The following is an 18536-nucleotide window of genomic DNA, read 5'->3' on the forward strand; positions in this document are numbered from 1 at the left end:
CTCGAAAATGGGGTACGCGACACAAAGGGGCAACCACAGTGGGAAAAATGCATGCACGACTCACCGTCTGTCTCGTAGAATGACAAAAATCACATGCGCGTGTGCGCGTAGGCAACTCCCCTCCCAAAACAAGAAGTACGCACTGCCACAGTAGTGAACTATTCACGTGTGAACCCACAAATATATGAAGTTCACGCGTCCGTCCCCACGAAAAGTACATACAGTGCACTGTTGTCCTATGCAGACCTTTAACCCGATACGGAACGGCAACGCTCAACGTCCAGCGAGTGTCATTTAACTTACGCGTTTAGGGCCTTTCCTCTGATTACACGCTAACGCGTTCTTTCCGCAAATGCGGAGTCACTTTGTTTCCAGCCGGCCACGCAAAAGAACACGGAAAACCCACGCTCCTGCCTACAAGGCCATTTACCTGCCTCCAACTGCCCGAGCTGCCTCAGACGAGCCATCTGCTGCTGCCAGCCCACTCTGTGTGCCTGCTGCCCACATACCTTGCATTTTGGTGCCTGCTCATCAGCCATTGCCAGTGATCCTGTTGTTGTGACCACCTCTGCTGATCCTGAAGACTCCTGACTGCCATACCACCGCTCCCCAGCCCCGTCCCAGGACCACCTTGCCCACCCACACCTGCCTCGGGTGTTGCCATGTCTGACACCACACCATCTGAGGCAAGTGGCAACCCCTCGGCAGAGAGGCAGAGGGCTGTCAGCTTCTCACCCAGGGAAGTTGGCATCCTGATGGAGCAAGTCCTGGGGCATCATGATGCCCTCTTCCACGGCCCATCGCAAGTCGGCAATGAAGGATGGAAGAAGATCTGGGGGGACATTGTGAGTGCCATCAACGCCGAGGCGGTGGCACCCCGTGACTACCATCATGCCACAAGCTCTGGGAAGACTTCAAGTCCAAGACCCACAACAAGGCCCGGTTCCTCATCAAGGCTGGTGATGATCGAGCGAGGTGCCGGGGACGGTTGACCACCGATGAGGTGAGGGTCCTGGAGCACTTCTACCCAGCGCTGTACCCCCAGGTCTTGGAGTTGGTGCTCCGTCTGGAGTCGACTGGTAAGTGTTCATTTGTTCTTGTCCACCATAGTGCATGTGAATGTTGACATGTGGCTGGAGTGTGCACCTTGGCCTTATGTCTGTCATGCCTCCTGTACAGATGTCTGTGTGCATGTCCCTGACAGTGCTGCATGTGAGTCCATTGAAGCGTGTCCCACATGAATGGTATCTGTGTTGCAATGCGTGAAGCACACCGGCATGTAACGACGCGCACATGTTTGCATACCTGTGTCTGGTCTGGAGCATGCGAGAGGTGTGACACATGGGTGCTAATGTCACCATCATGGACATGCATGGTTTACATGTGCGTGTGTCTGAGTAGTGAGTGTGTGACTGCTCAACACTCCGCACGTATGTTACTTGAGTTCTTGATTTGTGTAACTCTCACCTGGTATCCACGGGGAAGTCACTCAGCCTGTTCTGACCTCTTACGACCTCAAACCCTTCCCTGGAGGCTATTTGACTGGAGAGTGGGCCTGAAACACAGGATTGGTAGAGTTTAACTCCCTATTGTCTCTGTGTGCTTGAACCCCTTCTTCCCCGGGGTCCAACCCTTCCCTTTGATCCACAGCTCACCTTGTTTTCTTGGATAGTGTGCTCTCCGTCCTGCTTTCAGCGCAGGGACGCGTTGATTGATGCGGGCTCGTTGCTGCCTAGTTACTTCACTGGCAAGAGTCCGACAGGTAAGTATAATGAGTCTTTTGAACAGTTCTCTAACTTTGTTCCTTTCCTTCCTTAGATGATGGCCGGCGTCCGGGGATGGCAGCGTGCTGCTGAGATGAGTAACGCTGAAGGTGAGTGAGAGCGCGATGCACCCCTTTCGTATTTGTATTGAACTGAGTTCTTTTCCTGTGTCTTTTAGGTGCCGCAACGTTTTCAGCGTGGATGCTGGTTATGAAGAACAAATGCGGTGAGTAAGCGCGGTATGCAGCGCCTCCAGATGTTTCCACGCTAGCCTGGAGGGTCTTTTCCCTCTTGCAGATGGATGAGAAGTTCTGCAGACAGAGTTCCCACAGAGCGGCTGGGATTCAGGTAAGCGTTTGAAGCTCGTACAGTATTTAAAAATAAGCGAAGATTTGCAGAATGCTTACTAATGCCTTTTTTCTGTTCTTTTCCCTTTTCCTTAGGAAGCAGCGTGCCAGGATGGGAATGACACCGCCGAAGATGCCCGCAGAACAGAAGGAGCGATGAGTGATGGGCAGAAGCGCTGTAAGGTAAGGCTGTTCCTAACGGTCTTCTTGTTCTTGCAGGAGCTGAGCGCAGAAGAAAGATGCAGTCCTACTGGAGACCGATTCGAACACGGTGAGTGTCACGCTGCAGGTGCAGAAAACACGAAGCATGTTTCTCAGCCTGGGCATGGCTTAAATAGTCTCTGAGTATCCCAGGTGTCTCTGGGCTGAACCACACCCAAAAGACTAGACTGCACATGCAGTTCTGGGAACCGAAATATGTGGGGGCATCCATCTTGTCCCCATCAATGCACTACAAGTCCAATCCCCAATGTTATCCTATGGGAGTGAGTGAGTCTGGTGCCACAAGCGCCACGTCTGACTCCAAGTGGGTCTTTGGAGGGATGGAGAGGCCCTTGAGGGCCATGTAGGTGATCGTGGCCTGGCTCCAGCCTGACATCCTGGATGGCTGGGGACATGAGGGGTAGGAATCATAACAATTTGTGATTGCCTCCCGCTGCCAATTTGCCCTTGAGTGTACTGTGACGTGATAGCTATATGGCCTGCCTCATGACTGTCAGTTGATGTGTGTGAATGAGATGTGTATGTCCCATGATGTGTGTGATCCGAATACACAATTATGATCTTGTGTCAGTGCCTTGTCCATTGATGTGAATGTCTTTTGTGAATGACAGACATGTTTGTGAATGTGTGTGAATGGCACTTCCCTTTGTGTATTGGAGGGTGATGATGGTTGTGACCTTTGACAGTGCCACTGATGTACATTTGCATTGTGACAAACACACATACCCACATATGTTCAGTAGCCTGATTTTTTTGTTCTATGTTTCCCTATCCACAGCGACGATGGAAGAAGAGGGCGGAGAAGGCGCTTTGGAGCACCGCAGCAGGGATGCCTCCACCAGGCACAGACGCAGGGCCCAGTCCTCCTCCCAGGTACTGTTATCTTCTGGGAGCGAGGAGACTGGTGCCGTGTCCACGACAACGGCTGCAGCTGCTGAGGGGAGGCCCAAGAGGGTTAAGTTGGTTGTGGGCACCTCGGCAGTGGGAGGGACAGGTGAACCCACACAGGGGAAATCCGATGCGGAAGACAGTGGGGAGTCATCCAGGTTGGTGGTGGTGGAGGAGGAGGAGGCCACATCAGCCCAGCACATGGGGCCCGGCAGGGGTGATGAGGTAGGTGTGACTGGTGCAGTCCAGGATCAGGGGCCGGAGGCAGTGCAGGTCACCGTGGAGGGGCCTGTGATTGATCTTGTCCCTGGAACTGCAACTGCACCAGTATGCACCTGTGGGCATGCCTCAGGCCGGACCCATCCACATGTGGCGGATGTATCCACGAAAATGGATCTTCCGCTACCTGCGGGTAAAGCAATTTGTGACAGGGTGGAACCGTTGCTAGCCGGTATTGCGAGGCGTACAGCCAGCATTCGTGATGATGTGCAGGCTTCCAATCGGGGGCTTGCACATCATAAAGATGAGGTCTGTCGCCTCATTAACTGGCTAGCTCAGTTCCTGATCACATTTCTGGTATGTGTGCTGGCCACTGCTGTGACCCACCTCCTCCTTTTCCTCCTCTGTGCATCAGTCGTCCTCCCTGCCGTCTTCCGCCCCATATACCACCAGGGCACCCTGTGTTCCTGTCCCAACCCCGGCAGCCCGTCTGGTGGAGATCACAACCCTGCCACAATCGTGAGTCGAAGGACGATCAGCAGAGGTTGTCACCGCAGTGACAGGAGCTATGGCAATGGAGGAAGTGCATGCCCCAAGCAGCAGGGCACGTGCACGACGGCCTCGGGTGGTGTCATCATCCCGGAGGCTGTCCTTGTGGCGCAGGCACCAGGCATTTTGGCAGCAGCAGGCTCAGGGAGTATGCAACAAGACTCGGGGCGTTCATCATCAGAGGGGCAGGTATGGGCCATCGGGCAGGAGGCAAATATGGACCTTACGACAAGGATGTCTTCCGTGTTGGAGCGTTTGGGCCAGCAAATCGGGGCAGAGCGGCAGCTGGCACATGTGGCGCACCTCCCCATGGCCAGGGCGGAGAATTCACTGCATCGGGCAGAGAGGTGGCCGGAGGTCCTCGAGGAGACTAGCAGGGAGTTCGAGAGGAGCATGGAGGAGTCCCTGCAAGCCCTCGAGGGGGAAGCCGAGGCACGCCTACTGGAAGTGGACACAATGTTCGATGATGCCCTGGTGGAGACTATGAGAGAGCATGGTGAGGAGTTGGACTAGCCCACTGCCTTTGTATACAGTTTTTTAGGAGTAGATTTCATTTGTTTTTTCTTTTTATTTGGAGTTCCTGGACTTTGCGCCGCATCTTGAATATAGTTATTTTTGTATTGTATTTTTAGGATTTTTCTACATGTTTTGGGACCATGGACCCTGGATCTTTGTAAATATTTGGAATTTAATTTGAACAGTTTTTTAACCATGAAGGAATGGTTTTCATATGATATGTGATTTCATTTGCACATACGTTAATGGACAAGGACCACATTTTTGACTTTCATTTTTTACATCACATTGATTTTGGTTTTCACTTTCTTTTGGTTTTTGATTTGGTTCATGCATGTTTAATTTGATGTTTTTACTGTGTTTGACTTAGATACATATTTTTTAATATACATTTTTAACATTGAAATCGAAGTGGTGTCTGGTCTCAACGGTTTAGTGCATGTTTCACTCCTCCATGACTCATTTGCATGTCCCTGCTGTTCACCAATGTTGTTCATGTGTGTGCACAGATGCATGCATGTGTGATGTGAAGGCAAGCGTCCCCAACCAGCACGATCCTCCCCGCAATGAGAGACAATGATTGACTCTCCCAGAATGGGAATAAGGCCAAGACAAGTGCGGGTGAGCGTAAATGGGAGTTTATCAATCAGAATAGGGCATGCAAATGCTCTGTCTGACAATAGCAAAGACAGGCGTATATATTTACAAAAAACATCATCAAAACCTACACACTATAGGGGGCACAAGTTCAGTGGGATTGGGTGGCGACGACTAGCTATAGGTGCTGCTGTGATGTGGTTGGTCTTGGCTGGAGGACGTCACTGGTCAGCCTCGTGCGTTGGGCTGGGCCTGGCGGGTCAGCTGGGTCCATCTGGGCGGTGTTGTTGTGCCATTGTGGCCAGTGTCAGAGATGAATGTCTTTTCCTGGCTTCTTTGCCCTAGGCCATGCACACCGCAGTCATTCAGTCATCTGCAATATTATCCTCTTTAGTAAATCTCCCAATAGGTTATGCTACTGGTTAATGCAACACAGGAGGAATGCATCTTGAGAGGGGTTTAATGGCGATTCATCATTACATGGTTACCGTGTCCTGTTGACCGAGTACCATAGGTCGTGGGGATGGGTCTCAGGGCATGGGACAGACGGTACATGTCCTCCTGTCTTGTTAGAAGTCGTTATGAATGTGTTGCTGTAATGCTGCCATAATATTGGGGGTCCTAATTTTACAGGGGCCATTAACTTAAGGTGATCCGGTGGGTAGTGGGGTTTAAGAGAGGGCGCCTCTGGATTTGTGTATTCAGGCGGAGGTTTACTGCTGGCTGTAAATAATGCAGGTGGCGGGCCGTGGCCTTGGGTGCTGCAGAGGGAACTACAAATCTTTGAAGCAGCTCCAGCCTAGTTGGGGGAGGTGGAGCAGCGCGGCGCGGCCCTTTGCTTTCTCGTCTGGCGCAGGGAGGGAGGGGGAATGGCCTTGCACATATTTCACAAAAGGTATCTTCCTCGTGTGTTGCCGATTTTAGGTGAAAGCATCATAAACATTCGAATACTATACAATACTCATTGAATCATTCCAAAGCTTACATTTTGACTTCGCTAAATGCCTCTCAAATATAGCCAGTCCGAGCACATTATGTGTACACTATGTTTTAACAACTACAACATTTTGTTATATGCATATACATTTGCAGTAAGTGAGGTAGTAGTGAGGTTGGTGGAGCACATAGAAAACGACTCGCCACCGTATGTGACGGTAGTGGCACATAAGGGGCTTGGACATACACACACGAAGGGTGCATTCCCGCGTGTCCTTCACATGAGCCCTCAGTATGGTTGCATTTGTCTTTCTTTGCACTCTAGCAGCATTAGTTCGGTTATGGCGCGGGACCGTGGGGTGTAAACTTTTCAATGATACGCATAACAAATAACCCCCCGGTACGCTTCTACTATTTGTACATAACTGTAGTGGTGTGGGTGCTTCATTGCTAATTCCATGTAAACATGCATTCTACCATATTTATACATTTTACAGGTCTTCTTAATCAAAGAGGTTTGTGGAGAAAATGCGCCTATCGCAGGTAGTTTTGGCATTAGTATTTGGGAACTTTTACTTTTCTCCGAGGGCCATTTTACAGTTCTTTTTCCCACCCAGGCTCTGCTGGCCGGGTCATGTTGGGAGCAGTGATACACTGCGGAAGGTGAAATGCTACAGTGTTAGTATCTTACACTAGCTCATGTCCGTCTTGCTTGTGGGAACAGGCTCACAGCGGATCTGCCAGGGAGCTGTGACCACAGGGATAATTGAAACTCTCCAAAGGTGGGGGCCGCGCTGTAGTGCGCCGAGCTCACACCATCTTTATTAGACAAAATGGTTTCTGAGGCCTAGCTAAATTCAATAGGTTTGGGCAATGTCTTCAACAGGTAAGCCATCCACCACCTGGGCCCTGGTGGTAAGGAGGGGACGCCTGATGAGCCATGGCTCTCACCGGGGGAGGGGATGTAGGCAAGGGGGGGTCTTTTGGACCAATCCTCCCCTACAGATGTTAGGATTCACATGACATGGGGCATGTATTAGGGAGTATGACCAATGGATGGTTGTTGAGGTGCACCAGGGGTGTGCAGCGTGTGGTGGCCTTTTAGTTGGCATGTGCTGCGTGATTGTGTGTTGGTCCAATGTGTTTTGGGGTAGGGGACGGGGACATGTGGCAGGGCCTGCCTGCAGGTTGCCGTCACTGGTGGGGGTTGGGGACATGAGGTGGGGCCTGCCTGCAGGTTGCCGTCACTGGAGAGGGATGGGGACATGAGGCGGGCCCTGCCTGCAGGTTTCCGTCACAGGTGGGGACATGTGGCGGGGTCTGCCTGCAGGTTGCCGTCTCTGGTGGGGGTTGGGGACATGAGGCAGGGCCTGCCTGCAGGTTGCCGTCACTGGTGGGGGGTGGCGACAAGAGGCGGGGCCTGCCTGCAGGTTGCCGTCACAGGTGAGGACATGTGGTAGGCCTGCCTGCAGGTTTCCATCACTGGTAGGGTCTGGGAACATGAGGTGGGGCCTGCAGGTTGCCGTCACTGGTGGGGGGTGGGGACATGAGGTGGGGCCTGCCTGAGGGTTGCCGTCAGAGGTGGGGACATGTGGTGGGCCTGCCTGCAGGTTGCCATCACTGGTGGTGTGTGGGGACATGAGGCGGGGCCTGCCTGCAGGTTGCCGTCACAGGTTGAGACATGTGGTGGGGCCTGCCTGCGGGGTATGGTCACAGGTAATGGGGTGGCCATGTGGTGTGGGCTGCCTGCGGGGTATGTTCACTAGTGATGGTGGGGGTCCCATGTGGCGTGGGCTGGCTGTGGGGTATGGTCACGGGTGATGGGGTGGCCATGTGGTGTGGGCTGCCTGCGGGGTATGTTCACAGGTGATGGTGGGAGTCCCATCTGGTGTGGGCTGCCTGCGGGGTATGGTCCACTGCTGGGGTCTGGCTGTCCCGTGAGGAGGTGTCTGCTTCCAGGGGAGTTGTGCGTGTATCGCGGGGTATACGCGAGCCTTGCCACGTGATTTGGCTGGTGCGAGTGGGGTACACGAGTTCGCTGGGGCGCGGACAGGGTACGCGCAGGCCTTCCCACGCGATTTGGCTGGTACGAGGGGGGTACACGATTTCACTAGGGTGCAGATGAGGGCACACGTGGCCCTTCCCATGCGATTTGGCTGGTGCGGGCAGGGTATGGGATTTCACTGGGGTGCGGACGGGGTTTGCGCGGGCCTTCCCACGCGATTTGGCTGGTGCGAGCAGAGTATGCTCTGATTTTTCACACGACTACGATAGGGGGGGGCTGTGTGCTGGGCCATGGATGGCATGGGGCCTTGCGCTGTATTGGGCATTTCACTGGCTTTCTCCTGTGCATGGGGGCGTGTTGGGGGCATTACTGGCGCTGCTTGGTGTTCATTGCGCCACGGCTACTGATGCCTTGGAAAATCCATGAATATGCGTGCTGCGCAATTGCTGGTTTGCGCCTTCTCTCCTTCTCGGCACGCTGCACTTGCACTGCTTCTGTGCTGGATTCTATGAATTGGGCCCTAAATCTGAAGATTTAGCAACATTTGTAAATAATGTTTTCATGATCGTGCATATACTCTGTTATATGTTATAAATATTATCAGTAGGATATGGTTGTACGGTATTTATCACAATTTGTACAGTCAAGTGTGAAACGCATGAATTAATGTACACACACACAGACTTAATATTGCGACTTTGACATTTAAAGCCTTACACAGAAACAGATTTTGGATTGAACTGTTTTTTAAATTTAGTATTATGCAAGAAAAGCACAAGATGCAACTACTTACAGTACATTGTTTCTATCCTGGAAACTTTCAGAAACGCACATGCAGTTTGTTTTAAGATGTAACTTAAAATAAAAAGGGACCATCACTGAACCATGTGATAGTTCACATCAGAGGTAGAATATGAGTACCTTCTATTATAATTCGTAGTGGTGTAGTGGTTAAGGGGCTAGGCCCAATATCACGAAGTCTTTAGTTTGAATCGGCGTGGAGCTTCTCATTTTTTTTTACAAAAAAAGGATTATAATTGGTGCTTCCCTTTTTTATTTTTAGAAAGGAGGATTATAATTTGAAAAACGAAGAGACAGACGCCACATCTGATATTTGTTTTACCGTGGCATGTGAAAGCTTTGTTTGGAGCATGGCATGTGACACCTGTCAGTGGCACGTGTCACTTGTAGTGGTGACATGCAGTGGCACGTGTCACTGCCATATGACACATGCCATATTCGGCTCCTACCCCTACTGCTGTAGTGAGCGAGGTTTGAGCTGCCGGAGCAGCAACGGGGCTCTCATTAAGGGAGACGTGGGGGGGGGCGAGGCCAGTTCGGGGGTTAATGCTGACTGCCGATAAAACTTAGATTTGTTTGGGCTTCCCTTCACAGTGATATTACTATGTTCAAAGACTTAGGGAGAGGTTGTAGCGGAAATCGCTTGCCTTCTTACCTGCTGCCTCATACGAGTCCCCGAAGCCTCGGCCATGTCGGAAGCTGCACTCTCCACATAGCAGACAAAAGTCTGCGCTGCTTATAGGTTGTTTTTAAACCTTCCACTGTATGCAGACCGTAGATAAAGCAACCAACGGCGGAATGCCCACACCAGGCACCAGGGACTGTAAACCTCACAGCCCGAACACCAGAACAATCAACCTCACTCTGCCGAGGCTACGCCATGCGGGAGGTTCTTGTAGGCAGGTATTAGTTATAGAAGGTGAAGATAGATTCCAGTCTGTTCACAAAGCAGAATTCAGCCACTGCAATTGACCAGAACACTCATCCTCACTCCGCCGAGGCTCCACCAAGCGGGAGATTCTTGTAGGCAGGTAGTAGCCATAGAAGCATGGGTGGACTGGAACCAAAAGAGGCCCTGGAAATAATGTTCAAAGTGGTCCCATATGACACATTTTCAGCAAGCCAAAGCCTTTTCCTATGGGTACATTTGGAAATACCACATAATAGAGGCCCAGGGTGCAGAGGCCTACCGGGAAATCTCCAGAGTGCCCTATAGGCCAGTCCACCCCTGCATAGAAGGCGTAGACAGACCCCAGTCTGTTCACAAAACAGAATTCAGCCACTGTAATTCACCTGAACACTCAACCTCACTCCCTTGATATATACTGGCCCTGACGTCATGTCTGGTCCAGAGCTGCTCTGCACCCCCTAGCGGTGGAAACGTTTCCAAAGATCTGCTGTAGTGCTGATAGGGTTCTCAATAATGGGGAATTTATGGGGGGAAAATCCAGGTTAGTAATTTGTTCTTTTGCACAACATTCTAGAGTGATGTTTAAAAAATAAACCTGCATTTTGTTCTTTTGATTATTTTCTAGCAACATTTAAAGGCAAATCACAAATTCTGGGTACCATTACAATCACCATTGTGTGGAACAAAATGGGCTATCGCTGGACTGGTTATCGCTTGAGAAGTAAAGAGTTACACACGTTGAATGTGGACATTACACATTTCAAAAGATGTCTTGAGGGGAAACAGCTTATAATGTAATGGGTGTAATGCTTCAAATGTACTTTTCTCAGCTGGGAAAGAGTTTCACAGTATATTAAATCTATGAAAGATTTTAAAGATGGAGAAACAGTCATAGTAATACATAACTTTTCTGTATAATTATTTAGATTTACTAATGGGTAAGAAACGATGTTTTTTGACAGGTGAATAAACTAAATATGCAACTGGACAATTCTAGAGTGCAATATGAAGAAACAGTTGACAGTTATAAAAAAGAAATTGAGGAGAAAAACATAGCAGAAGCAAAGCTTTGTGCAGAAGTAAGTCATGTTAACAATCCACTTTAATGTCTAAATATGTGCTAATCTTTATGATAGAGCATATAAAGGATGCTGCCTTGTAACTTCTCCTGTTTGCCATGAGCACCCTCTACCATGAACAGTTAAAGAAAGTTACACAAGTAAAAGCACCGGTTACCCATACTTTTAGTATGGTGTGCTAGAAAATTAAGATATACTAAACAGAGAGGATGCCCTATGTGCTGAAAAATTCAATAAATGTGTTTCAGAAAGCGCATGCTGAGGACCAGAGAGTGTGTTCTTATTAAAATGATATCATTTTATTCTGTTACAATTTCATAAAATACATTTTTGAACAATTATAAGACAACAATTAATTTCCAATCAACATATATTTTTTGTGAACACGTTTTTTTGTGCAAATAGCGCATTTTTGTGTAGACATTTCTCCTATGTGTATATCACTAACACACCATTCTACCATTCATCTTCACAATCAAATCTAGTTTGTATAGAGACATTCTAAATAACCTTTACAGTAGTAATATTCCTACTTTGACAGTCCACCATTATGTATCAACTATAAGTATCCAAGATTATTCTAGTAGTATTCCTCTCATCATTAGATTTCCTTTTGTATAGTTTTGACTTGACATCAATTGGCCAGATTTTACAGAACCATTGGTCAACGTCTTCTTCAGGATTAGTAGACTTATTCAAAGGCTTTATCAGTGCTACAACATATAAAACAACAACAACATTTAATAACTTGGAAGCTGATGGACACCCAAGCCAGCAGGTAAGTTATTAAGTAGATTTATTGTAGTTCAATGCCAGGGACAAAACATTGGCATGTCCTTTCCTTGTCAGCATACCTCCAACTGCCAAGCATAGAAACCCCCTTCAGATAACAACACACCAACACTCCACTCACATCACTACATTCCATTTAGCAGTGATGTCATCCACTCAGCTAGCAAGACACATTACAACACTTCTCCCTCCTTTACTTTGTTGGAAACAGAGAAAGATCACACCAAAACCACCACCAGACAAAAATCCTACATGTATGTGTGGCTAGCACGTAATGCACCAACTAGTAACACCACTGGCGACAAGAAACTGGCCCCAGAGAACACCAAACCCCCGGACACTCCAAGGAAGATCAAGGAAACAGGAAAGTGCTCCACCAAAGGAATAAGAACCCAATAAAACCTACATGGCACCCCCAGAATACCAACAACTGTGCCAACAAGTTAGGCAACATGACACCCCATGTCAACCAACCCTTACACCAAGTCCTACGCCCAACTCAACACCAACTCAACACCACTTCCACTCCTCCCTTTATAACAAAACAGAGAGGAACCCAACGCAGTGTATAAAGGGCTCACTCCTTCCATGAACAGAACCGAACAACCTCCGAGACACAAAAATAAAAAACTACGCACCTCCACCTGTTCCAAGCTGTCCCTTGGAATCTAGGTCCTGCCACGACCCAGCGTCCTCACAGATAACTACCTAACACTCCTAAACCCTCAGTGCACAAACATCCTCCCGTCCTAGTCTGCCCCCTAGGACACCAGGGCTGCCACCCCCAGGCACACACCATATAGCTCAACGGGTCTCCACGAGTGTCCACACTCGCCCTCCTAATGACCCCACACAAATCAACAATATGGCCATCCTCGCAACGATGTTCATTTTTCATCACGCGTTCCGTCTTAATTCCCCACGGAACACCAATGACAAGTTCAAGAACTAAAATCCAACACGCCCACATTTTGGCCGCAGGATTGATCCACTTCCGGAAGGTCGCTCACCGACACACTTCCTGGGCGCGTCCGTAATACGCAGCGCGCTTCAAAACCCTCACGCGTTCCAGCGGCGCAGGCTGGAACGCGACGTGACATCCAGGAAACATCATCACAACAACACAGGGCCCAACGAGTGCGGCCTGCACGTTCCTAGTCACGCCAGCTGGAGGCCCCCAACTCTCCCCACCGAACACCAAGGGGGGAGCCTCCAATGCGGAGTGCGACAGCGCGGAACGAAGCGCACACTTCCACCCTGGCCCGCTGAAAGATCACCGTCTGGACGACTCCAAACTTCCTTTACAGGCAGACGTGCAACACTCCCCAAAGGACAACCAGGGGAGGGGGCCTGCTTCTGCGCTGGGAGAACCTCGGCTTCAGACTCACACCACACCGAGAGATCTGTCAGATGCCCCCTTTACCGACACCATCCGCTCAAAAGGCGACCTCAAATGGCCACAGCGTAGGTTAGAGAGCTGGGACTCTGGAGAGGGAGCACAGAGGACCTCCTAGGAGCTACGCACACCGACCTGTGTGCCGACTTGCACCCGCACACCGAAAAGTGTGCCGAACAGCTGCTCACAACACCTCCCAGCACCACCCGGTCACTGGGCAAGGCAGCTTCTGGGGCAACAGGGTCAAACAGCACTGCACCCCGACCTGAGTGCCGACCCGGCTCCACCTTCAGCACCACCCGGCCTGCTGAAGAATCTTAGACAGCCCAATTAAAACACCTTGGGCTCCAACTTGCTGTCAACTTGGCAAATGGACATGAATTCACAGGAGGGCAATGTTTTCCCGTTTCTGAACTGTCCCCTCCTCGACAGGATCCCATCCTCGTCACCAGTGTAATAACTTGGAAGCTGATGGACACCTGAGCCAGCAGGTAAGTTATTAAGTAGATTTATTTTAGTTCAATGCCAGGGACAAAACATTGGCATATCCTTTCCAAGTCAGCATACCTCCAACTGCCAAGCATAGAATCCTCCTTCAGACAACAACACACCAACACTCCACTCACACTGACATCACTACATTCCATTTAGCAGTGATGTCATCCACTCGGCTAGCAAGACACATTACAACACAACACCATGATTTAAAACATTAAATAATGCTTAAAAACATAGACAAACAACATTGTTAAAAAAACACAATCTCTGAGCTCCCTCAGTATGCTACTGTTATTTCATAAATGGGGAGTAAAATTCAATTTTGGTATAAACTCAGACCCAAGATGCTCGGGGTTAGTTAACCTCCTAATGCAAAAAACGGGGGTAAATGAATTACCATTGTTAAAATTGGGCCACTAAGTCCCCAACTGTCTTCAAATAAAAACCAAGAAAACCCCCTTGCTGTACATTCCTGTCAGTTCAAGCAATTATAAGCCCCCAAAGGGTGCACCATACAGAGGGCCAGGGTTAAAGATATCTGTAAAGCAAGGCAATCTAATTTGTACCTTTAAACGTCCATTTAGAAAAAGTTTTTTTTGCAACTTTGCAAAAAGTTCCGATTCCTGTGGTTTCCCACTGTGTCTTTCCACTAGCGTTCAGTAAGCAAGTGAAATATTTATAGCTCCACCTCAAAGGCAAAGTATTCCACTAAATACAATTCCTGTAAATATAATAGTATAAAATAGATAAATGTTAGCTGAAGCATAGTGTGTCTCTAGTTAGCAAAAAAACAGTATCTGATTAACAAGAACGGTACAGTCCCATTGTGCTTTTGATCTTTCCAGATTTTTGCATAGGAAAAAAGTAATTTACCTTCAATACGTTTCTACCGAGCTGGGGCACACTTGCTTCCCTGCTACCGAATTCGCTCAACAGTAAATAAACTACCAAGAGAAAGAGGAGGGAAGAGAAGGAAGAATAGTCAATGGACTTATTTCTAATGTGTGAAACTACATATCCCATAATTCCATTTCCATTTGCTTAACAGAATTCGTCTAAGAAAGGGCGCTTTAAGTCTTTCAGTGCTAGTGTAGATTTTTACATGAAAAAGGTCATTTTACCTTCAAAAAGTGTTCCAGCGCGCTGGGACGCACTTGCTTCCCAGCTGTCAAATTCACCCACCAGTATAAGACTAAAAAAGGGAAGGTGGTGGGAAAGAAGAAGGATAGTCAATGGACTTAGCCCTTTGCAGTAAAAACCTATAACTACTTTTGTCATAACACACAGTTATACCAGGTGAGTAAAACCTAAGGATGTAATATACAATTACAGATGCTTTGGAAATCAGGGAAACCAAGATTGAGGTAAGCAATAACTCTGGTAACTTGTTTTGGATTTTGGATGGCACACAGCTAACACAGGGTAAGTAAAACCCACATACTTTAACTTCACAATGAAGGCGAAAGTAAAGCCCAATGTCACACTTTACTGAATAGTTATTCTAGGTAGGTAACAACCTAGTGTAGACTTATTAAGGACAGGCTAGCATCAAGTCAGGGGAAGCAAGACCCAGTTGGGGGACACTCATACAGTTATCCTAACAGGACTAACCTGTCATACCAACAGTTGGAGGACACTCATACAATTACCCTTCAGGAATAATCTGGTGAAACCAACACATTACTTTTGTAAAGAGGCACAACCTAATCACAGGAGATTAAAATACCTTCACGTCTACTTTCTTTTAGACTGGTAAAACAGTCGTTAAGGAAGAAAAGATGTTAACCATACTTTTAAGAATAGTGCATCACACATTCAAGATCAGTAAGAACTTTCGTAACTGGTTACTCTTAGAATTACGGTTACCCACCAACTCTTTACAAGTAAGTAAAACACTTGATTTCTTTTCTAGGCAGAAGTCCCAATCCCCTCAAAGTCTTTCCCTTAGAGCATGAGTGTTCTCAGTGGCAGAAGGGGGGTCACTAAGACTAGTGACCAACAGGCGGAGTTAGAATAAGTACTTTAGCAGCAAAAGTCAGAGTTCCTTAGGAAAACTGGGCAAAAAGGTTCCCACTCACTGAGGTAGTCATGAAAAATATCCCACTAGAAAAGCAAAACGTTCTGGAGTTGAACCAGGAAAGGAAGATTTGCCAGCTCTGTGGAAATCTTACCTAACACTCGTCCCCCCCAGACTAAGGAACAGCAGGAGCTAATCCTCACCTGGATAGATTTCTTGTTTCAAGTCGGTTAAACTGTTTGCTGAGTCAACTAGCAATCTTTTTGTAACCCTTGCTGTGATACTTTTTCTCATATTAGTTATCATTTGCAAACTATATGACCTACAAGTAGTGTTGGGCACTTTACTCTTGTCTAAGGTATAGGGGATCTGATTAAAGAGTCCCTCAGAAGTTGTAACAACCTCTGAACCTACAATAGGCTTTTTAAAAGGGTTCTTATAAAGAAATCCCTTAGACCTAAAGGTGTCTCCATGATTCCTCACCACCTCTCTCACATGAGCAGGTTGGGTCTCAGGTATCCTAGTTGGAGGGGTTGTGGCAAAGCATTGTACATCCTTCCACTTCCTCTTAGATCTGTTTTTACCTTGGTTAGGGTTTTCCCTTCTAACACTAGGATTTACAAGGGGGTCTTCAGCAGAAGAGCCCACAATGTCAAGGAGTTTAGCCTTAGACATATCTTTCTGGATTTCCACCAGCTTTGAGGTTTACCAGTCCTCAAAGGCCTAGTTAGGTTTCCAACTTGTCTATCCACCCCTTCCTCAGAAGCAGTGTGGGTCAAAGACATTAGAATTGCAACTGAAATGGTAGAGCATGGTCTGGGCTCCCATTTCCTTACTATTCTAGATTTTGATTTGCCTTTGTTAGAAGTTTCCCTTCTAACATTAGGACCTTCAGTAGGATCCACTATAGAGGATTCCACAGGTTTAGAGTAGTCTCTTGAAACAGAGACCCTAGCCTTGTCAGAACACCTATCCATCTTTCCTGTAAGAGTAGTTGGAGTCACAGGCTTTTTATCAGAAGGCCTAGTAAGAAAGCTATTGTTAGGTTTCTTATAACTTTTTTTGGTTTTCAGTTTTTCAGGCCTAGAAGTTACATTCTGGGCACTCTGAACTAACGGAGAAAACTCAATTCCTACCTTGGGTTCAAGGAAACTCCTTGCCCTCTTAGGGTTGTTAAAAACACCTAAGCTTTATACATCCATCTGGATCACCTCCACTGTAAGTGGGTTTTCAGGTGTATCCATGTTTAGAGTTTTAGGAACCACTTCCACTGTAAGTGGGTTTTCCAATAGTTCAGCCACTACAGGTTTAACTGAAGGGGCCTTTATTCTAAAGGACATACACCACACAGGGTGTGTGACATGAACACTAAGGTTCTTGTCAGGTTCAACAAAGGTTTTACACAGTGTTATAGATTGGACAGTAATATATAGGTTTCTATCCACAGGGCGAACCACTTCCACTCTAGGTGGGTTTTCAAGAGGTTCTATCAACTCAATGTTAACTGAAGGTGGGGTCACATCAGTGACCTGGTTAATGGTATTACACCATATTGGCACTAGGACAGAAGTTTTTAAGTTTCTGGGAACTCGTTGAACCACTTCCACTACATGTGGTTTTTCAAGAAGCTCTATCACCTTAGCAGCATCTAAAGCTGGGGTCACAGGAGTGACCTCTAGCTTTGTGGGCCTAGGGGCTTGGTCCCTATTTGAAGTTATGGGTGCTACACCCAAGTGCCCTTCAGAGTGGCAGTTAATGGGCCTCATTACGACCCTGGCGCAAAGTGAAAAACGATGGCGGTAAACGATTACCGCCATCATTTTCCGCTAGGGCAGATTACGACCTGTGACCGTTAACTACGATGCCATTAGCGGCATCGTAGTTAACGCCGCCGCTAACTGCACCAAGGACGCGCGCACGCGACCACCCACACCGTAATTACCACCATGGCAGAAAGGTACGCGAATCCCGACCCAAGCGGACATGCACCTAACGCCATCACCCAGCCCGTTAAGTACCTTACTGCCATGGTGCTAATTACGCCATCGCGAACCAACCGTAAAGGGACATGTTAAGTTAATCCAACTGCCACAGGTGCACAGAATCAGCACAGGTGGAGGCAATACAGACCCGGAAGTACAAAAAGAGCACACCCAAACCCTTCCCACACCCAGTCACACTCCACAATGTTACCAATTGGACTAGCAATGTTGGGGCTGGAGGACCTGATAGCAATGCAAGTGCTACTACAACAACAACAACAACACGCTGCACAGAGGAGACGCAGGAGGAGAAGGAGGGCAAGGCAGGCCCAGCAAGCCCCAACAGCACAGCCAGTGCCACCACGCAGGCAGCCCCCAATCCCACGCATCAGAGCCAGTCCATTCCACCTCACCGCTGAGCAGATCCACACCCTGTACCGCCTGGACCGGGACACCATCACCACCATTGTGGACATGATACACAACGACATCATCAGCATGATTGAAACACCCACCGCCACCCCCCCGCCCCACTGAAGGAAGTGTCCGTGCTCCACTCCCTGGCCACAGGCAGCTACCAGCACACAGTGGGGCACTTGCATGGCATATCACAACCATTATTTTCGCGTACACTGATGCAAGTGCTGGATGCCCTCCTCAAGCACACAGATGACCACATCTCATTACCACTGTCTGCCCAGGAGATTGCTAACACCAAAGTGGGTTTCCATGCACTAGCTGGCATACCTGGTTGCATTGGTGCCATCGACTGCACCCATGTGGAATTGACAGTCCCACATGCCCTGGAGGTACCGTACCGCAACCGTAAACTATTTCACTCAATCAACGTGCAAATGGTCTGTGACTCCAACAGGATCTTCACACATTGTTGTGCCCGATTCCCTGGAGGAACCCATGATTCAATGGTCCTGCGTAACTCCACAATACCACGCTACATGGAGCAACATGCAGGGCCCAGATCCTGGCTACTCGGTGAGTCACATGTCATGAGCATTGAA

General features: G+C 48.3%; 1 protein-coding gene across 1 annotated transcript in view; it reads left to right on the forward strand.

Annotated features, from left to right (window-relative positions):
* SYCP1 (synaptonemal complex protein 1) overlaps positions 1-18536 on the forward strand; it is a 1202159-nt gene that overhangs the window by 142855 nt on the left and 1040768 nt on the right. Inside the window, exon 3 of the mRNA XM_069633416.1 lies at positions 10716-10832. Coding sequence (XP_069489517.1) covers positions 10716-10832 — 117 coding nt within the window. The remainder of the gene's footprint in view (positions 1-10715; positions 10833-18536) is intronic.

This window comes from Ambystoma mexicanum, chromosome 13, assembly GCF_040938575.1.
Source record: "Ambystoma mexicanum isolate Mex_15411 chromosome 13, UKY_AmexF1_1, whole genome shotgun sequence".
In the NCBI taxonomy this organism is placed as follows: Eukaryota; Metazoa; Chordata; class Amphibia; order Caudata; family Ambystomatidae; genus Ambystoma; species Ambystoma mexicanum.